Raw genomic sequence first — 22,640 nt, forward strand, 5'->3', positions numbered from 1 at the left:
AATTCATTCAACCAGAGCTTTGGCCACCTTTCTGCACAAGGTTTCAGCTGGAGCAGTGTACAAAGCAGTCAATTGGGCAAGTGCGGGGCATGTTTTTGAAATGTTAAATAGCGGAGGGGGTTGGGAAAGATCTGTAGTAATTTTGGGGGGGGGGGCAGACAGTGAAGTGATGAAGTGATCCGATGACGTGAGCTGTAGCTCACAAAAGCTTATGCTCAAATAAATTGGTTAGTCTCTAAGGTGTCACAAGTACTCCTTTTCTTTTTGTTAAAAAGACTCACCTTTCCATTGGAAAATTTTGATTCCCCCCCCATATATATTTTATTTTATTTGAAAAAAAAAAATCAAAATTGTTGTGTCCATTAGAAATTAATCGATCTGCCAGAGTGCCCCGTGTCCCCATTTTCCATTGTGGGCTGGACTCAAGACCATATTATATCTTCCATAATGCACTATGCTGCCATGCACACCTTGCACCCCACCCCCGCTGGCTAACCTACTACACAATGCATCATGGGAACTGTAGTCCAGCCCCCAGGGGAGAAGGAGGCCCCTGAACTACAACTCATTTTGACAATGTTTTGACACTTCCAATTTGAAACTTTTTGTTTCAATATTTCCAAAACTGAGGTTTTTCAAAACTTTTCATTCTGTGAAACATTTGGATTTCAACTGTTCAGACCAACTCAGGGCAGTTTCAACTGCCCACAGGACAGAAATTTTCATTTTCAATCAGCTCTCCTAATTATCCACCAAAGAGTGAAATGCAACCAGGGCCTGATCCAGCTTCAATTGAAATCAATGGGAGCCAGATCAGGTCCATAAAGATGAAAAGGAGAACAGTAGATACAGGCATGCATACAGGAAGCAAGAATGACACAGCAGATGTATGCGAGGAGCAAGTACTCTGAATGCCCCTTTACCTGATCTTAGATTCAAATAAACAGATTACATCTGCTACAGCAGATAGCTTATGTAGAAAATAGAAGCTACCTCAACTAAAACCTAACATTTACAGCACGTATCAGTTACCACAAGCTTTTGTTGAATGGAATAAATCCAGAGTTGAGTTGTCAAGAGATTTAAAGTCAGTCTACCACTTCAAAGCACTTTATCAAAAACCAATGCACTTGACTGAAGCTATTCTAAGCTAAAAAAATATAACATGGTGTGTGAACTGTTCGCCTCAAGTTGATTTGTCCTCATTTGCATCCTCCAAAATGTCACTGGATTGTTTGCGTGTAGAACTCCACGTGGATGGAAGTGTTCTGGCAGCAGGCTAAAACGGAACAATACACGTTCACTTCTAGTAGCAACAGTGGAACAGAAGTAGCTACAAAAAAAAAATTATATAGTTTTTGAAAGCAGGTCTTACAGCTGAGTGAAAAAAGAGAGGACAGATGGAGAAGAGGTCTAGAAAAAGCTTAGCAGGGTACCAAAAAATGGGCTAGGAGGAAATTAGCCCAGTGTCTGCTGTGTTGTCAAATTGAATGGGAACGCAGCAGGACAAAATGCTCACCAGGAGCACTGAGAAGGAGAGAAAAGTGTTGTTTGTTTTAAGAGGAAAGATGGAACAATGCAGTGTGAATCACAAACAGCCATAACCGACTGATTATAGGAACATAGGCTAGGATGCACGCAGATACTTAAATATTAATTGGGCCAGAAAACAAACGGACTTAGGCATCTAAAGATTCCACTTTAATCAAACAATGGAACAACTTCAACAGGAGAAACTGAGGGAACCCCACCTCAGAATTTTCCATAGCCTGGTGGCTAGGGACCTCACCTGAGAGAATCTGAACAGGGATCTTCCAAGTTTCTACCCCTCAGGATGGGGAGGGGGGGCACTTGCACTGGGATCTCCCACATCCTGTGAAAGTACCCTATATCCACCAGGCTAAACATAAGGGAGGTCTTCCTCCCCTTCCCTCCAGCTGTTATGTTTTGGGTCTCACACAGGTAGCCAAGCACCTGTGTTCCTCCAGTTTGTGAATCACTAGCCAAGATAGGTGCCTCCATGCAGCGTGTTGACTTTGTGGATCGCAGTCAAAGGCGCCTATCTCTCCCCATTTGTTGTACAGGGCGCCGAGGTGCCTAAATTGGCTTTGTGACTCATGATGTTGTTCCAGGGATTTTCTAGGCATTATGATACTCAATGTTGTTACACCTACGCCCGTTCATGGATCCCACCCATAGTCCTCTGCCTAGAAAGAGGATAAGAGCTTGTATCTGAGATGAAACTGGTGCTGAATGCAAGCGTACTCAGAAGGCACTGTAGATAAACCAATTCCAACCATGAGAATTGCTTTTAGTTTTGCATTTCCCTTTAAAAAAAGGCAGATGTATCTGAGCAATAAGCAGGACCCTCAACAACTTAAAAGCCTAAATAGGAGGGAAGGGGTAGACAAATACACAGACTCGCTGAAGATATTCTTATTTCCATTCTCAGAAAACCACTTGTCTATGAAGTTTGTTTTTCCTTAAGACCGTTGGTATTTTTCAGTTCATAGGAGCGCTTTATCCAAATGGATCTTCATGTTTCCAGTCTGGGTTGCAGCAATCTTGGTGAGGCATCGAAGTTCTAGGTTGTTACAGTCCAAGTGGTCATTTTAAAATGATGTGGTAGCCATCGTTGCTTTCAGCTGTAATAGCGAAATGCTTTTCAGTGCAAAGATTATTGCAATTTATTTTATATAAAAAAGGTGAAGAAATGTAACATTCCAGTCTTTCCTCTAACGCAGCTTACACTCTGCTACCACAACTGATTAATAAGGATTAATACTGAACGTTCAAACAAAAGCATTTTTTAAAATGATTCTAATAGGAGATTTACACTAGTGATGTCAATGGACTTATGCCAAATTGGCACCAGTATAAATAGAGAATATGGGCCAGATCCTCATCTACTGAAAATTGGCTTCCATGGAGCTAAGATGGTTTACACCAATTGAGGTTTGGGCCTTTGAATTCAGTGGCTTTATAATCCACCTAAATTCAGTGTAACAGAACAGAATTTAGTTTCAGATTTACACTGGTGTAATGGAGAGCAGAATTTGGCCCTCGTATTTATTTTTATGCATTCAGCTACCACTCGAGTTCTGCTTGATGCTGGAGATGCAAATCAGAAAAAGTCAGCCCTTTCCAGATAGCTTAGAAGGGACTCAGGACTTCAAATGCTTCATGAAGAAGCTAGTCTGAGGATTCATTTACCTGTATACTCACTCTCAGATTCTTATCTCAGATTATACAGTGGTTCTTCATAAAATAAAAACCTTCATTAAGAAGAAGAATTACTTTACACCTCAATTATGTCTAGGCTTATCAAAATATGGATTTAAGTGTGGATGAGAGATATTTTAGTCAATAAATGCATTAGACTTCTGCATTGTTATTTGCTACATATTACTTAAATTTATATGGCCAACAAAGGAAACCAACGTTTCATTTATAGAACTTTTGGTTATTTATATCTGCCATATCCCACCTTTCCATGTCTCAATTTCTTCCCCCCATTCTTTCCCTGAAGTTCTTAGGCAGTTGAAAGCAATAGTCTAAAACAGTAAGTAGCATCAGAATAGCATACCTTTTAATGTGCTGATAACAAAACAAGACTCATCCTGGAAGTTTTGCACCATCTGAATGGCAGAGGAAAAAAACAAGAACATAAAATTCTTCATAACAGTTGATGTCTTAACATTTTGAGCACAACAAGTTTTAATTCAATGCCCAATATAACTTTTAAAGGGAAGGTCAATCAACTGAGCATCTGATCTTACAAAGTACTAACCATTTTGCCACAATACAGCAAAGCAATTGAATATACGGGTAGTCCATTAAAGCCAATGGGACTAACTTAAGTGTTTTGCTGGATCAGATCTATAGGGTTCAGCACTTTGCAGGATCGAGTCCAAAGATTACCACACAAATTCATTTTTTCCTGCTACATCAAGTCACCCAGTCGTCCGCGACTCTAGATCGGGCGAGGGTCTGGCCCTTAAACTGGCCTACCTCCATTGACTTCAACAGAATTAGGCCAATTTACACCAGCTGGGATTGGAATCGCAATGCAGGTTTATTATACATTTACTAGTATTTTCACCAGTTTATTTTTAAGTGTCCCAAGCACCAGGGCTTCTAGAACTTCCTTGGGGAGACTGGACTATTCCCCCTCTCCAAAAAGGCCTGATCGTGCACCACCAAAGTCAGTGGCAAACACCCCTTGAAGTCAACATGGCCTGACAAGGGCCATAGATCTTACTGTCAGGAAGTTAAAAGTCATGGATCATATCCTCAGCTGGTATAAGCTGGTGTAGTTCCATTGACTTCAGCAGAACTATGCCGATTTACAGTTGCTGAGATATGGTCCCTTTTGAAGTCTACCAATGGATTTACTTGTGAAATATTTGTTCAATGAAAGGACACAGCTCAGTTAAGGACAGGTTTCAGAGTAGCAGCCGTGTTAGTCTGTATTTGCAAAAAGAAAAGGAGTACTTGTGGCACCTTAGAGACTAACAAATTTATTTGAGCATAAGCTTTCGTGAGCTACAGCTCACTTCATCGGATGCATTCAGTGGAAAATACAGTGGGGAGATTTATATACACAGAGAACATGAAACAATGGGTGTTACCATACAGACTGTAACAAGAGTGATCACTTAAGGTGAGCTATTACCAGCAGGAGACCGGGGGGGGGACGGGGACGGACGGACGGACGAATGGACGACGACGACGACACCTTTTGTAGTGATAATCAAGGTGGGCCATTTCCAGCAGTTGACAAGAACGTCTGAGGAACAATGGAGGGTGGGGGGGAATAAACATGGGGAAATAGTTTTACTTTGTGTAATGACCCATCCACTCCCAGTCTCTATTCAAGCCTAAGTTAATTGTATCCAGTTTGCAAATTAATTCCAATTCAGCAGTCTCTGGTTGGAGTCTGTTTTTGACGTTTTTTTGTTGAAGAATTGCAACTTTTAGGTCTGTAATCGAGTGACCAAAGAGATTGAAGTGTTCTCCAACTGGTTTTTGAATGTTATAATTCTTGATGTCTGATTTGTGTCCATTTATTCTTTTACGTAGAGACTGTCCAAGTTTGACCAATGTACATGGCAGAGGGGCATTGCTGGCACATGATGGCATATATCATACTTCAATCTCTAACTTAGAATAAAGACTGGGAGTGGATGGGTCATTACACAAAGTAAAACTATTTCCATGTTTATTCTCCCCCACCCCCCACTGTTCCTCAGATGTTCTTGTCAACCGCTGGAAATGGCCCACCTTGATTATTACTACAAAAGGTTTCTCCCCTCCCCGGTCTCCTGCTGGTAATAGCTCACCTTAAGTGATCACTCTTGTTACAGTGTGTATGGTAACACCCATTGTTTCGTGTTCTCTGTGTATATAAATCTCCCCACTGTATTTTCCACTGAATGCATCCGATGAAGTGAGCTGTAGCTCACGAAAGCTTATGCTCAAATTTGTTAGTCTCTAAGGTGCCACAATACTCCTTTTCTTTTTTCAAAGAGAAGAGTGAGATCACTTCAGGTAGGGTTAGTAGCTAACCTAAGCAGAGCTAGTTACTCATGAGAAGCGATCAGATTTTAAAGAAAAGTCCAGCTACCATTTAAATCCCCAAATAACTGATCAGGTTGGGCACAGAGTGATGAGCTCCTCTGGAAAACTCACTGAAAGTGCTGCAATGGGAGCTGAGGCCCAGAGCTTGGAAAGCAGTCAAGTGCCTAACTTCTTGAGCTCTTTTGAGAGTTTAGCTCCCATTGTGTGCAGAGCACTTGAAAATCTGGCCCCTACCTGTTTAAACTTGACCCCCAGGGCAAGCAGAGCAATTCCACTTCCATTCTCTTTAAGTTCTCATGCTAAACTCCCTTTCCACCTCTAGTTCCCCTCAGGCTAAGTTAACTCCACTACTCTCTCTCTTCCCCCTCCCCCCAACCAAATTAGACTCCACTGCAGAGTGAGTGAGTGAGTGAGTGAGTGAGTGTGTGTGTGTGTACACCTAATGATGCATGAAGTACATTAACTCAGTGCCTCTCCTTTGCATCACTTGTGCCTCTCTGCCACTAGAACACAAAAGACCAAAAATAAAGTAATAGATATTGTTAATAAGTAACTTAAGTATTTAATTAAGGCCCCTCACACCAGAGGTAGTTGAGGCAATTCCCCCCCATCCCCCTCCTCACAGGTTGCCTCAAAGCACTTCATGCTTATTAAACGCTGAAGGTTTCTGATTTAATCGGGGTGAAATGGCAAGGAGACTTTCAGAGTAAGCATTACAGGCTTAAATTTAGGCCCCATTTGAGTCCCGCTCTCTGCTTCGTTTGCTTTAACAACGTTCCTTTCAGGTGTAGTGCCAGTCCATCTAAATGAAGCTCCTTAAGTGATTCAGGTGCATGAAAAGAGCAAGTCATTTAGAGAAAGAACAAAAGAGAAAAGATTGGGGCAATTCACTATTAACATGCAAAATGGAACAGACCAAATGAAGCGTTTGTGTAAGCAGGCAATTGCCAAGAATTCAGGGACATTGTTACATACACCTAGCAAGCAATGATTTGGCTCAATGTCTGCAACCATTGGCTAACACATAAGAGTGACTGGCAAGTGATTTCCGGGTGCTCAACCTTAAACGGTCTGATTTTCAGATCCGGTACCCAAAAAGTGACCACTTTTGAAATTCACTAATTCATTGGAATTTAAATATATTTCATGCTACTGCAAATATCACTTAAAAAGAACTTCTCTTAAGGAGAACAAAAAGAGTCATATAGCTGAATTCTTTGATTTAAAGACTCAAAAATATCTGGGACAAGTGTGAAAGTCAAACACATTTTTCAGGCTTAATAATCTTGACTAGTTCCCTTGGAGACTCTTGCATAGTTTTAAAGGTCGGCCTAACTATAAAAAAAAGAAAGTCAGGAAGCTGTCTTGAACTCCGATACTTCGCACCAGGTGTGTTTGCTTTAGCCCCTTACCTCATTGCTCACTAATACATGGATCCCTGTAGGTCCTTGCCGATAGATCCGATTTATCTGCTGTGGGGAAATGCTATACAAGTTTGCAATCTTCTCAATTAATTCCAGGGTTGTCAGCTCTTCCAAGAAGACTGCATGGTATACTGCAATAATTAAGGGAAACAAGCCTTTATACATGCAACCAAAAAGCTTGACTTCAATGAATGAATTGGATATAAAGATCAAGGGCTAGATCTGGAGCTGATGTAAGTCAGCATACTGCCTTTGAAGTAGAACCAAATTTATACCAGCTAAGGATCTGCCCCAAAATGGCTAATATTTATCTCTCTGCGTGTCAGAAGGCACGGACAATCTAGATAAGTTTTGGCCCAGGTGTGCCTGCAGAAAGACTCAGGAACTGCCAATAAAACCACATATTGCAAGACACTAAATGAAACACCCTTTAGAGGAGTGCTCGTTGATTTTCTTAGAGAATCTTGTGATTCTGCTGACCCCATTTTGGTACTTTGGATACATCTGAAAGAGAATTAGTTTGAGCTACGGGAAGGTGAATGAGTTTCTATATTAAGAAGAAAAAAGCCTAGCACGCGTATAGTTCTTTGTATGCATAGATCTCGAAGCAGAACCCAGAACAGAACCTGGATCTCCTGATGCCCAATCCTGTGGCCTATCCTCTGGGCCCCACTACCCTCTTGCATATCTACATGTTCCATCTCAAAAGGGCAGAGTCTTGCATCTGTTCTTCAAATTCTGTTAACTGAAACAGTTGACTAAAGTACAATGGTCACCATTAAAAAGTCAACATCTCCTATATGGTGTTATCGGTTACTTCCTATTTTACATGTGAGGTGATAACTTCAGTAGGCCGGATACCAATGGGTGGTAATGTTTGACAATGCTGATTTTTAAAAAGGGCAAAGGGGCCATAATCTCTCTTCCATCAAAGGGCTTGAAGGGGGCCAAGCAGAACCTCTGAAGTGGGCAGGGCCGGCTGGAGAGAGGGCATGGCCAGGACGGCTGGGAGAGGATGCACTGATTCAATTGGTCTCCTCAGTGGCATTCCACTGGAGGGGCTACTGTGGAGCCACTGGCAGAAATTAAAGCTGCCCTGTGTTGATGACTCCCTTAAGGGAGGGTGGCAGTGCAAACATCACCTGCCTTTCCTGAATAACCCTCAAGTCAGCACAAGTTGCATCTCTGTGGTGGGCAGGATGCTGTCTGTGCTCCATGCCCTTGTGCAGCTGAAGCCAACCCAGTGGAATTACTGGTCAGATGTGGAGCTTAGAGCCAAAAGCAGCTCATCAGACTAGCACTTATGGGAGCAGAGGTCAGGAAACTTACCACACAGATTACCATCTCCATTCTCTCGTTTTTGGTGCAGATGAGACCTGTTCTGCTCTGGTTCTTGACAGACATAAATTGTCATTTTAGGCCTTACGTTTCTATGGGTTTAAAAACAAAAGTGATAAATTCTTTGTTACTAGACTATGCTGTTGGTGTGAACTGGTCCACAACACACTGGAATAGCTGTTGTGGACTCATTTGGATAGTACCTAAATAAGCAGTTAAGGGGAATCTTGACACTAGCATTGCAGGAGATGAGATGCACCAGGAGATTTGGTAACAGAAGCTTCCTAACCCTGGGAGATGCTGGAAATGGTGCTGAGCATCCTTGACCCCTATGAAGCAAGTAAGATTGAGGGTGCTCAGCACTGCACAGGAGGCCCTCGGTACATAGAAGGCTAAAGCCCTTGCTCACTGACTTGAACCCAGACCAGCTGGTTAGTGAGTGTAGCCGCTGCCTCTTGATGAGGGTTAGGAGGCATTTGTGGGCTCAGTCTTTTTAGTCCATTCAACCCTTGGTTTCTGCTGAGACAGGCAACACAGGTAACAGATGGGATGTGAACATGTCTCTACTGGGAAGCACATTGAGACCACTAACTGATTCCAAACAGACCACTGAAGAACCACATTATGCTAATGACTTTTCACTCATCTCTGACCTAGGCAGTATTCAAACTCATACCTTAGGGTGAATAGCCCACTGCCAACCCCCTGAGCCAACCAGACTCTAAGGAAGCCTCAAAGTAGGTCTTTACAGAGGCGCTCTAATCTGAATTAACACGGGAAGCACCAATGGATGCTGCAACAGTAGTATCTGGAAGAGATAGGTACAAACCTTCCTTTGATTGCATTAAAGAGCCGAATTCCATCAGCAGGCCCACAGATCTGAACAAAATCTTCTTTGGACATCTTCAGTAAGTCAGCACCTAGACATTTCGAGGTTATTTTTAGAGGTTAAACAAATCAAAAAAGCTTACCAATAATCAGAAACATGTACAGCTGGACCTGTTAAGAGATGCTGGATGAACAGTTAACATTCCCAGGGTGTACACTGCAATTGATCCCCTCACAACAGATTTTCTTCAAGTCCACAGAATGGCCAATACTGAGCAGTGGTCCAGAGGAAGTGCTTTCAACTGCCACATGCATAAGCTAGACTGAGTTCCTGGTCTGTGGCCCAAAATCTGCTCTCAACTACACAAATCAATGCGGTTTTAATGGAGTAACATGAAACAGAATTTGACCATGCAACCCTTGCTGCCCTAGATGGCAAGGGCTGGTCATGAGTAGAAGACCTAACTTTCCTGCTGCACAAAGACATTTAAAAATGTCGTCTTGTTGACCAAGATTGTGGAGGCCTTAAACTCAACTTGACAACATTTCTGTTTGTCTGTCTGTAAAACAACTTTTGAATGCCTCATCTGACCAATTTCTATGCTTCAGAAAACACACTATGCAGCACTGTTGGGGCTGCGACAGTCCCAGGATATTAGAGAGACAAGGTGGGTGAGGTGTAATCTCTCTTACTGGACCAATTTCAGTTGGTGAGAGAGACGAGCTTTCAAGCTTGTCTCTCTCACCAACCAAAGTTGGTCCAATAAGAGAGATTACACCTCACCCACCTTGTCTCTCTGGAGGAAGTACTAGAGAACAATGGATATTGGATTTCCCCTGTTGATTTGGGGGGATACAGGGGATACATGGAGCCCCTGCCTTCTGATTACCACAGCCACAACTTCAAGTACCTCCACATTGTCTCTAGTTGAGAATCGGGTTGATTGCACCCATTAATAACATCCAGCATAACAATTCCCAATCTTTCCTCAGCCTCCTAATAGAGTCTGACTCATTGACACCTTGACAAACTGAATGCATTTATCTCCCAGATTAGCAATGGTGGGGAAGGGGAGAATCGGGGCATACACACAGCCACTGGCATGTGAGGGGAGAATGGAGGATTGCATGGGAGGCACACAGAGCCCCTAATATGGGAGGGAAGGTTGGAAGAGAGGTGCACACAGAGCGGCTAGCATGGGGGTTGGGGCGGAGGGGGGGGAAGGGGGAGAAGTGGGTGACCCTGGTATGAGAGAGGGGAAATGGGAGGCACACAGAACCCCTGCCAGGGTGGGGAGGAAAGGAGATGAGGAGAGAAGTTGCAGAGAGTCCCTGAAACAGAGGGAGTTGGGAGGCTGCCACACAGGGAGCTTGTGGGTGGGGAGACAGAGGGATGCAAGGAGCCCCTGATGTGTCCAACAAGCTCAGCCTTCCCAAAGCTACAAAGTGTGTGACCTCCTAGTATGTACCTTTCAGATATTCGCAGTCAGTTCCTTCCTGCATGCATGATGAAACTTAGCTTATATTGGAACAACCCACACACATTTCATGCACCAATGAGAGAGTAGAATTTCAGTGACCAAGATTTTCAAAACCAAGTTGGCCAAAATTAGACTTCAAAGCCCATATTTGGGCACCTAAAAGAGTGGCCCAGTTCACACAAGTGCTGAGTATTTAAGCAGCTCCTATTACAATTATTTAGGTGCCTGTATAGGGACTTAAGAACCTAACTTTAGGCATCCAGTTTTGGAAACCCTGACCAATTTTTTTATTAGAGGTTCCTCCAAACCCCAGCTCACTGTTTTCTTTGACAAACACTACCAACCTCCAAAGCATGGTCCACATGGGTAACAGGAAACAAAACAAACATACGGATCACTTAAACTCACCCGAGAAACTTGAGAAGAGTCTACAGAATGGAGAAAACCTATTACGATGAAGCCACTGCTGGACATCTTGAATAGAAGCAGAGGGAAGGAGGTGCTACATTGCAAAAAGAATAAGAGGGTCTTGAAATGAACTGTTCAGCAGTGCCCTAAAAAAAGAAAAGCACCACATTAACATGACCTCAAATACTTACATCGTTGCTGGAAGGCAGGAGCTCCGCTTGGTGGATTGGAGAACTGTTGCTAAAAAAAATTGTATAAAGCAGGGAGAGAAAAAAAAAAACACATTTTAAAATTGACATTGAAAATTGTTGGTTATCTTTTCCCACCCCCTTGTCTTGACTGTCAAGGATTTTATGTCAGGTTGACATTTTTTTCCTCTGATTGGATCAGTTATTTTTTAAATCCGTTTGGGCAAAATTCTTCAACTAAACTCACATTGACACTGGCCCTTTGTTGTTGCTTTTCAAATCCATCTGGATGGAGAGCACATGGGCCGTGCTGGAGAAAAAGTTATTGCCTTCCAATTCTTCTCCCCAAGATGGTGTATTAACTCCTTGAGAGGAATGTGTGCCAAGGAAAAGGGATGTGGGAAAGTGAAGGGAAGAGGGTCCATCAGATTTAATAATCCTACTTCCCTGGAATTAATCTTCAGCAGGTTGCAGAAAGCAGTCATGTTTACTCTGAAATGTCACATTTATAGAATGAAGCTAACCTTGACCCTGAACATGTCATCAGCTGCACACATGTACTCCCACTGGCTTCACTGGAGTTTGCAGAGGTGCAACTGAGGCATGATCAGGCCCCTTAAGCTCTGTACTGAACCAAAGCACATCACAGCAACTTTGAGTGCACTTTCAGGTCTCCCACATCCTGGGAGGAAACCTGTGCTTACCACATGGAGTTCTTATGGAGTTCAAACTTTTCAGCTGGGCAAGTCTCTATCCTCAAACCATTAATGCTAATGCAGGCTGGGCACAAACATTTTACCATCCCTGGGCCAAGCCCTAAGGTCCTTATTCCATCAACCTCCCAGGGATGGTCACAGGAATTTGCCTATGCAAAAACGGAGTAAAGAAGGACCCCACGATTTGACCCCAGTGTTAATATTTTAAACAGGGCAAATTGTATTTGAACAGTGTTCGCCCAAACTGGTTTAAACCATGTTTCAAACAAAACAGGTTTTATCCTCCAGTGTGGACTGGGCCTTAAAAAAAAAAAAATGCTAAAGATTTGCCTATAGAGCTAATTATTTACCTCTGAATAGAGGGGAGTGCTCAGAAGAGTTATCAGCTGGCATGCTAGTGTCTATTTTTGCAGTCTGAACTTTTCCCCTCCCCCACAGGCCTTAGTCTGTCAGTGCAGAGATAGCATCACGCCTGTTTTCACACACCAAATTTAAAATGAGAACACTAGATATCCGTTATAAACACTTAAGACCTAACACTGCCCTCGCTGATGGACAGAGAAAAGCTTCCACTGACCATCCCATAGTGTCTCAGTGTAAAATATTATTCCCTTCCTCCTCCCAACACAGCAAGCAGATCAGGAATGTGTAACCAGACAGTTAAACTGCAAGGAGGTGGGAAATGCAGCCAGTTTCTTCCTGGAATTCTTGTGGGAAGAGTGAACTTTAAAGCTGGAATAAGCACCGAGCTCCAGCTCAAGTGCTGGACTATGCTACTTCTTGATCTATTATACAATATAAAACCAATGCACGCACCCACACTACATGCTAACTGAGAAGCAAAAGCATTTATTACATACCCATCTCCAAGGCTGAAGCTGTTTGGAGAACTGTTGTAACTTGGTGATGGAGTATTGTTTACTTGATAAGGCAAATCTGGCCATGGAGAACACTGTGAAAACGAAGCCAATGGGGACACTGAGCAAAGCAGGATTTCATCCAATTGGAAATAGGGGGCCTGATTCTTCCCTCACACCACGTATGGCACTGTCGCTCCATTGAGGTCAGCGAATTACCCGTGCTGAAAGGAGGAGCAGGCCCAGGGATCTGTACTCTGCGTTGCAAGAGGACTGAGGCTATACCAAGTTAGTTCTAATTATGCTTTCTCCATATATTCCTTTTCAGAAAGCCTGTCCCAAACTAACACCAAGCCGAACTCTGCTCTTGTTTACATCTGGGCCACATCAATAAATCAATCGTCATTGAAGGCAGGATTTGGCCCACAACGCAGAAATTTCCCAGCTGCCAGATTCTGGTCTCAATTATAAATCCCAAGTAACTCCAGACTAGAATGACTAATTAGATGAGCCACAAGCACACCGGTGGAGACACCTCAGGTTTATACCAGCATGAGAGCAGAATTTGGCTTAGTCCATTCAAAAGTATCAACAAAGGAAGTCAAGTTTATAAATAGGGGCTATAGGAAAACCTAAGGCAGACACATATAAGGTAACCAAAAACCACTGCAAGACAGGCCAGATTCCACACTCAGTTGCAATGGTGTAAATCCAAAGTAACTTTACTGAAGCCAATGGAGTTGGTTACAGTGATGTAAACCCAGAACAACAGAATTGGGCCCTGTAGTCAACCTGTTAAGAGCCCATGACTATACTATGCAGTGTCCCTGTTTGCAGTGATAAAGCAGGAGACAATCTGTGGCATTCTTGGAGTTTTATCACCTCCACAAATACAGCTTTAAGCAAATATTAATATTTAACTCTTCAGCAACCAGGGCTAGAGGATTTCCTCATTCAATGTGTTAAAGTGCACTGGTGCTAACAGCAAGAGCTCTGTATCTGCCCATGTTGTAGGATTATGTCTCTTTGCACAGCAGGGTCTTGCTAGCAAAGGCTACTAGATTATAGGACAAATTATATAGTATCTGATTATTCCAAGTAACGATAAACCAAAAGCCATTCTCTTACGGAATGAGCTTATTTAAAACAAGCAAAAAGAAAATGAAATCATCTTAAGGAGCTCCAGTGAGACACTGTTTAAATAAAAAACTAGATCTTCCCATCAGCGGCAGTTCCAGGACTAAAATGCTAGCCTGTAGGACATTCCCATAATGAAGGTGGTACTTGACTCCTAAACAGATTATAAAGGTGCCCTTGGCTGGTGCTTCTGCAGCCCAATGCGGGTTATGCACAAGCTTTAGTGCACAATGTAATCATGATGTTAAAAAGAAGAAAAAGTCGATCTCATATGACCCATACCACACGCAAAACATTCTTTGAACATGAGCCAATTGTAGAGTGAAGCTAGCAAAGACCAAGCTCACCGGACTGGCTTGTTCTAAAGGACATCCATGAAGGAAAGGAAATTGACAATTGGATCAGACCATCTATTCCAGCATCCTGTCTTTGACTCCACCCAGAACCAGATGGTTTAGAGGCAAATGTAAGCTATGTGTATGGGACACTTATTTGGAGGGAACAACTCATGGGTGGTGGGAGGTGTAAGACAATTGCTCCTTAACCCAATTAATGGCTGGTTTATGCCCTGAAGCATAAGGGTCCAATATTCCTTATAAACTTTAGTTCCATCTAATATAGCTTTTTCTGAAAAGTCTAATTCCTTTTATATAGTTTCATTAAGCTCTCAGTCTCAATGAGACCTTGCTGAGTGGAGCCCCAGAAACTAATTCAGCCCTGTGCAGATCATTCCTTTTGTCATTTTAAGTGTGTGGCCCAACATATTAAACCAGTGAGCTGTACATGACTAAAGCATCTTACCTCTGTGAGAATGGTTGTATCGTAGGAGGGCTGGTATTTCTCCTTCTCTTGGAGAGTCTTCTTCTCCATTTTCTCTCTATCAGTTTTCTGCTTTCTGTCAGCTCCCTTAGGCTACAAGCACAGAGCACAAGCTTTTCCTTATGCCTCGCTTCACAGGGTGGGTAACAGGGGGCCATAGGTTTCATCTGATCTGTGCACAAAAGCCTCATTGGCATCAATGGGCTTTCTACACATGAAACAAGGGCAGGGCAAGGCCTCTATTTTCCAAGCAGCAGTTCACAGAAAAACCTCTACTGTATCTAGAACATCCTTTGTTAACATTGCCATACCTGTAGCATTTCCTAAACACGTGGAGCGCTACACAATCTGTATGCTTTCACAGTGCAACCCCTAGGATTTGATGCTATTTTAGAGTCTGAATCTCTGATCGAGGAACACACTTTAACGAGCACCTGTGTTATTTCTCCAGGAACTATAGGTATTATGAAAACTAAAGAGAAGTCAGAGTGGATCACCAAATCCAACCCCCCATACTCCCCCCACCAATCTATGGAAAGTTTAGATTCAGATCTAACCGAAAGCCTGTTCGCCAGTCCCGAAATGGATTAGAGTACCTGTTCATTCCAGGTTTGCCAAAAAGCTTCAAACATGAACGGAGACCGAGAACAAGGCTGCCCATCTTCCGCTCCATGTGTGAAATCGAGGGGAACTACTTGCAACATTTAAGGCCCTTCTCAAGTGCTTATCAGAGAATAGTCTAGGGAGTCGTTATTCTCCTCCGCTACTCAGGAAGAGCTAACTAAGAACTAACTAAGCTAAAAAAGGCGCCAGATTCTGCTCTCAGCTCTATGGGTGTAAATCCAGACTACGCCACTGAAGCCAGTGAAAATACTCTGGATTTATACAATGTAATAGAGCAAAGGTTGGCTTTGGTATCTTAACGGGCAGTGATGGAAGTTACCAAGTGCCAGGTCTGGAACAGGTAGACCATATACACCATCTCTATGGCTAACTCTTTCCCGCTATTGATGACTCACTGGACAATATCTTTTATGGTTGAAGAGACTCCAATATGAGAGCTCTATTCTGTGCGTTGGGGCCTTCCCAAGAAGCTGTTATCCCGTCCAAGCAGAGCGGATTGTTTAAAAATCCAGATAACAGAACGGACTGAGATCTGAGCTGTGGGCTGATCTCAGTCTGAGTGCATGAAGCCGGTCCACGGAATGCACTTTGGGATCTCTGTTGCTAGACGTACTAGGATGTTGCGCCTTTTCCATAATTACTATTGATGAGAGTACGAGCGCCACCTGTTTAATACCTTTTTTCTTTTGCTTTATTGTAATGCCTGAAATACTAACAAACATTTTTAAAACCTTACACATAGCAAGATCAACATTCTCCATGTCTCGAACTCCCGAGAGAATTTGGGAAACCTGAACTAGCCCATACCTTGAACACTTTGATCTGGCAGCTTGCAGAATGCAAGTGTTCGGTATATTCGCCATTCTCATTCTGTTTAAATGTGTCGATTTGTATCCTGAAGGGCACCCCTTTCTCTCCACCATGTTTCCTTGGCGTAAATTCTGTGCTGATACAATGTACCTGGCAAAACAGAAGCTGTCTTTATAACTAGAGATGGCTCAAAGTTTCAAAGAATCTGATTTTCAAGCCCCCGTAGTTCAGGGGTGTATGTGACTGGGGGTTTCAAGCTTAGTTCCGGCCCACCTCTATTTTGTGGAGGAAACATAGAAAGAGTTCATAACAAAATAAAGAGTTCAAAAGAGTGACAGGACAAGCAGCCTGGAGAAAAACTGAACATATAGAAAGCAGGCTTTGGCCTTGCATCGCATACCTACAGATTTAAAAAAGATAAATACTTGATATTAAGGGTAGGAAAGCCCCATGAAGTCTGATATTTTGCAGACACTGTGAGCCATTTGGGGTGTTTGCAAAACTAGAGTTTGTGGCCTTCTCTGCCCCCCCATAAACGAAACCCATCTTTAAGAGGAGAGTGGATATTTATAGAGACATACAGATCATTCTACCTACGACAGGGCCTGTGCTCTGTTAAGAATAGAAGATGCAGCCCCACCCCCAAAAGCTAAATTGGCACATGTGAGTATCCTATAAATAGGACATCAATGCACACACATCAATGGCGCACAGGTATTTTGGTTAGTATATTTCTTTCCCACGCCTCAGATACTTTTTCAGTCTTTGTGTATCCCTAATAGACATCGTACCATTCCATTTACTGCACGCAAATCCATTTGTTCCTTACCTGAATGAATGCAGATGCTCTTTTGGACGGATCCCACAGAAATTCAACAGTGTTTAGTTGGGTCGGGCTGGCCCTGGGATCTAAGATACCAACTGACAGTGGGATATCTGTAGAAGAAAACCCCTAAAATTTTAAAAATATTAAATTGAAGACAACAAACCAAGTTTTCATACAGTTACCAGACTCATTTGAAAAGCCAAGACAACCAACGAGGTATCCAGTTTAAACCAATACAGCTGCGGTTTCTTTCACCCCTCCCTGCACACACCATTACAATTTTTGTAAAAAAGCAAACTCTGAAAAAAAATCCTTCAAGCAGCTCACAGCCAGCTCCAAACACTTTATGGGAACCATAATGAAATAATCTCACCTATATCAAGGATGCGGTCCCCAGGCCGGCTCCATCTCCAGCCCTCCAGCTGCTGGTGTTCTGTGTATTGCAGACGCCGATCATGGAAAACCACCCGAAGGATGCTCTGTTAAGAGAGGAGGGCAAGATGAATTAGGGGAGCCAGAAGCCCTTTTCCTGAGATGACTTTGGTTTCCCAGTGTCAGAGATAGGGGTCTGATCTGTTCCTCCTCCATGTGTCTAACTCCCATCGAGGAGGAGATCAGAGTGTCCCAATGAAAGCCACCCATCTCCATTTATGTCAAATTCCATTGATAGATGGTTCATCAAGGCAATGCTCTCTTTGCACTTCAGAGGCCTTGTCAGTGGGAATTTGTCTTGATTCCAGCAATCGACAGTCAAGCCATTGATGTAGGGTTTGCTCCAGTGCACCTCTTCCGGTGTAGACTAGGAAAGCCTCTGTTTGCACCAGAAGAGCTTGCTCCCCTTTCACTTCCGGTTTGGACTGGTGCAGCTGCATCAATGGCCAGAATCAGGGCAAATGCACAATGCAGGCAAAGCCAAAGAGAATTTGTACTAATGTATTGCTTTGCATATGCAAAGTGCTTCACTACCATGAGCTAATTATCCCTCACCTCCCAGTTTCCAAAGGAAGTCCATTGTCTTGTTGCCATCCATTCTGAATGGAAGTGAGAGATTAATTTTGCATATAGATTAGAGAAAGGCCCCAGACCAAAACCTAGATCCAAGCACTTGCTTGCTCTCCTAGCAAGAGAGTGTGTGCAAATCTGAACCCAGAGCCACATTTTATAAATCCTTCCTGTAGTGGGCTGAATAAAAACATGGAATCCAAATATGCTTGAACTTTGTAGATGGTCTAAATCCAGATTTGGATCCAAATTTTGCAAAGTGGCCCCCCTCTAATGAAAATCCCTGGATCACAACCACAAGAATTTGGGCCAGGAGGGCTTGAAACCAGAACCAAGATCTGGATCCAAATTTTGCAAAATCCCTGTATTTGTAAAATCCAACCCCCATAGTCAAACAACCCAGAACTCAGGATGTAGTTCTGTATGTTGTGGGTTGAGTCCACCACTAACGTAAACTTGAGTTGTGCAAGACCTGTGTGAGAAAGCTATGTGAAAAGCTGGAGTCCTCCTTATGACCACGTATCTGCGCCCAGGTGCGTTGAACCTGGGGTTGGTTTATAGCTTTGCATGGGTTAAGCCAGTAGATGAAGTGATGCTCAATGGTTTCAACCCAGTTTAGCTTTGAATTTTGGGATTCATCTGAACCCAAAACTCAGAGTAAAACGCTGAGGGCACGATTGTAACCAAAGCAAAGGTTTAGCTGAAACCCTGCAAAGCAAAACTGCACGGTCACATGCAGCTCTAACCAACTCAGGAATTAGGCCTTCAGTCTTGCTCCCATTAAAGTCAATGGCAAAATATCTCCCATTGTCCTCCATGATAAGCACGGTCAGGGCCTTGATTTGTGTCTGTATGTAGTAGCAGGAAGAAAAGAAATCTATATTTCTCCTTACCTTTACATATTTTGTGTTTAAATCTTGAAACTCTCCCAATTTCCTATTCTCAAGTAGACGGATTTCATAAGACTGACCTAGAGTTTAAGGAAACATTTCCAAGGTGTTTAACATGTTGTAGCAATGAGAGAGTCATGCTGGCATTTATGTTGCTAATAAAGCACAAGACTGATCAGGGAAGGGTCATTCTTGGCAACATATCTCGTTTGTCCCATTAATGAGTGGGCATTAATGCAGGGCAGAAATCTGAGGGAAAGATGGTCCTGTGGTTAATGTCCTGGACGGGGGCATTAGGAGATTTGGGTTCATTTCCCAGCTCTGCCACAGACTTCCTATTAGACACTGGGAAAGTCACTTAATCGTTGTGCTGTCATTCCCCACGTAAAATGGGGACAATAGCACTTATTCCTTTGTCTGTCTTGTCTACTTGGTCTAAGTATTGAAGTCTCTTACTATATGTATGTACAGTACCTAGCACAATAGGGCCTCTGCGCTCTACTAGAATGCCAGGGATAATAATCTGGGGCTGATCTTGCTTTCCTTATCACGAGCTTCAATAGGATTTTTGGGTGCCCGAGGATCACAAGGTTGGGCTTGATTGTGGCCTTCCAACATACAGAAATGAGCTCGGACGCTTGTTCGTGTAGGATCAGCGGTGATGGTTTTCTATTACTGTGAGGGATTCAAATCCAAGTATTGGTTTCTTCCATATTAAGAAATTTGCTGATAGTCATATATGCTGATGCTATTGTCTGGACCTGGTAAGCCACCTGGACATAAGATACCAGAACCTGGACAGTGCAATGAACCTTTTGTGTGTAACCCACTCTGTGTAGTAAACCAGTGCCTGAACAAGGGCAGGACACTATCAATACAATAAATAAAGGGAATAGATACACAACAGCTGGTTTTTCCAGTTTATCTTGCTGCCCACCCCGCCTCCCGCCCCCATCCCCTTTAGTGAAGAATGCAGATCATCATATAACGAGGCAATCTGAAACAGTGATTGGTTCAGATTTTCTAGCTTAACCAAGGTCATTTTAGCACTGATCCTCCAAAAGACTGCATAGCAGATACATCTGCCCCCAAGCAGCTGCCACTGGTAAAGGAAAAATGCTACATTTCTGGATCCAAATCTGTAAATAGCAGTAGATTTAGGACAGCAGAACTAATGGAAAGATATTGCATTAGAACAGGGTTCCTCTTGGGAATTGCAGCATTGCAGGTTGGCAACGTGAGTGTAGGCAATGTTACTGGAGTGCTGGGATAGTCCAAGCTTATTGTGCTGCCTGGAAAAATAGAGTAGAGTAGAGAGGCCATATTCCATCTTCAGTGTTTGCACACCACTCCCACAGATGTCAATGGGAGTTCCACAAGCAGGCTATGACCCTTGAATCCAACAACTGGCTAAAGGAGAAAAGGAAACCACATGTACCTACAGATTAATTCCTAGGTGCTAGAAATATACATAAATCTCAGCCCACATTTTGCAAAATCCACCATTTTTACTTCTAAGGAGAACTATATTTTGTGGCAAAACAGACTGTTGGACTGAAAGAGGATGGTGTCTGTAACCAATAATCCCAGCACACAATGCCATGGGACATCCTGTGTTTGTACCAAGGAAATATTCTCCATTGAAAGGAAAAAGAAAAGGAGTACTTGTGGCACCTTAGAGACTAACCAGTTTATTTGAGCATGAGCTTTCGTGAGCTACAGCTCACTTCATCGGATGCATAGCATATCGTGGAAACTGCAGAAGACATTATATACACACAGAGACCATGAAACAATACCTCCTCCCACCCCACTGTCCTGCTGGTAACAGCTTATCTAAAGTGATCATCAAGGAGGGCCATTTCCAGCACAAATCCAGGTTTTCTCACCCTTTCCCCCCCTCCCCCCCAGACAGTCTGGATTTGAAGTTTTTTTGCTTTAAGATAGCGACCCTCATGTCTGTGATTGCGTGACCAGAGAGATTGAAGTGTTCTCCGACTGGTTTATGAATGTTATAATTCTTAACATCTGATTTGTGTCCATTTATTCTTTTACGTAGAGACTGTCCAGTTTGACCAATGTACATGGCAGAAGGGCATTGCTGGCACATGATGGCATATCACATTGGTGGATGTGCAGGTGAACGAGCCTCTGATGGTGTGGCTGATGTTACAGACTAACACGGCTGTTACTCTGAAACCATTCTCCATTGAGTATTCTCTTTATCAGGAATGTAACTTTATTCACATGGCAATTTCAGAGAAATTTCGTCCACTGAAACAGAAATCCCATGGGCTTAAAGCACTTAAAGTTAAGCACACGCTTAGTGCTTTGCATGATTGGGACCTCACTTTCCTCAGACCTCTACAAAGCATTCCTAAAATCCCAGCCAGACCCCAAAAAAAGCCCCAAGGTTCATTTACAGAAAATTCAGTAGTTTACTGGAAGATACAGACAAGTAATTGCACGTGGGAGGGAGATGAGGATGTGACCACAGATGGGAGGGGAGATGAGCCAAGAGGATCTTTCTGTTAAGGTGAATGCTATGCGTGTGAGAGAACCCCTAGTTTAAGGGCCCTAGATAACCTGTCAAGTGTTAATGCAAAGGCACTGGCTCTGCGTAATCCAAAGTGTTACATAATAAGAACAGGTTTCAGAGTAGCAGCCGTGTTAGCCTGTATTCGCAAAAAGAAAAGGAGTACTTGTGGCACCTTAGAGACTAACCAATTTAGTTAGTCAGTCTAAGGTGCCACAAGTACTCCTTTTCATAAATAAGAACAAAAACACAAACAAAACAAAAAAAATACTCACAGGCCCCACTTTGGATATCATTTACACTGGTATAAGTCAGGGATATCCCAACAAAACCCAGGCTCAGCGTCAGCCCCAGCCTGTTCCACCGCTATTATTTCATTAGAGCAACACAGATTTTTGACAAAGCCAAATGGAAATATTGGTCCATCGAAGATGGCTTAGTTTGGGTCTAACTTTCATTGTTAGCATGACTTTACACATCGCATTGCCTCAATGGATTTAGCTCCTCTCAGATCCCTCTTGTACTTACAGAGCTTTACTGTGCAAATATTAACCCAATTAATCACCACACAGCCTACTTTATTATTTGAGAGATCACACACTTTTCTAGAGGTAGATGGGTCTTTCTAGCCTCATTCTACAGATGGGAAACTGAGATAGAAAGGCTAAGTGACTTGCTCAAGGCCACAAAGTAACCCAGTGCCAGAACCAGGACTAAAACTAAGTAGTTTCTAGTTCTCAGTCAAATGCTCAGGGTACCAGACAACTTGACACTTGGTGGAATATTTGCTATGGGTTCTCCCATCAGCGTCTATTGTCCAGCCCCTTGGTTTACCATTGTCTTATGTGAACAGCTAAAAGAGCTTACTGGGCATAAGAAAGTTGGTCCCTCTAGGCTGTCTTCGTTCACCAGATAAACCAACAAGTCACTGGTATATCCAGTAACCTGTGCACCATGTGCTTTCCTACCAACAAACAAAATATTCACATTCTGGATACAAAATGAAGGCCTGAACTGGCAAATGTTCCACGCATGAAATTACCATTGAAGTCAGGTTTGGCTTGGATCAGACCTCAAACTGGCCAGAAACAGAGGTTCGGCTCTTTAGCAAATGCTGCCTCCAAGTAGGCCTCTGTTATTTTAATATTATGGAAGCCACAAGGCATAAAATGTTTT

At 42.9% G+C, this 22,640-nt stretch overlaps 1 protein-coding gene across 2 annotated transcripts in view; it reads right to left on the minus strand.

Annotated features, from left to right (window-relative positions):
• Positions 1–334: 334 nt before the first annotated feature.
• The window catches only part of TFCP2L1 (transcription factor CP2 like 1), a 42,642-nt gene continuing 20,336 nt past the window's right edge, over positions 335–22,640 (minus strand). The window contains exons 3-15 of one of the 2 annotated variants that reach the window (XM_074967080.1): positions 18,932–19,008; positions 17,410–17,515; positions 17,040–17,146; positions 16,208–16,360; positions 14,759–14,869; positions 12,824–12,915; positions 11,251–11,299; positions 11,060–11,153; positions 9,172–9,262; positions 8,334–8,434; positions 6,993–7,135; positions 3,587–3,638; positions 335–2,645 (exon numbers count right to left, since the gene is read on the minus strand). In XM_074967080.1, coding sequence (XP_074823181.1) covers positions 2,608–2,645; positions 3,587–3,638; positions 6,993–7,135; positions 8,334–8,434; positions 9,172–9,262; positions 11,060–11,153; positions 11,251–11,299; positions 12,824–12,915; positions 14,759–14,869; positions 16,208–16,360; positions 17,040–17,146; positions 17,410–17,515; positions 18,932–19,008 — 1,214 coding nt within the window. In that variant the 3' untranslated portion in view covers positions 335–2,607. The remainder of the gene's footprint in view (positions 2,646–3,586; positions 3,639–6,992; positions 7,136–8,333; positions 8,435–9,171; positions 9,263–11,059; positions 11,154–11,250; positions 11,300–12,823; positions 12,916–14,758; positions 14,870–16,207; positions 16,361–17,039; positions 17,147–17,409; positions 17,516–18,931; positions 19,009–22,640) is intronic. The other variant, XM_074967081.1, reaches the window with a different exon arrangement.

This window comes from Natator depressus, chromosome 11, assembly GCF_965152275.1.
Source record: "Natator depressus isolate rNatDep1 chromosome 11, rNatDep2.hap1, whole genome shotgun sequence".
Lineage (NCBI taxonomy): Eukaryota > Metazoa > Chordata > Testudines > Cheloniidae > Natator > Natator depressus.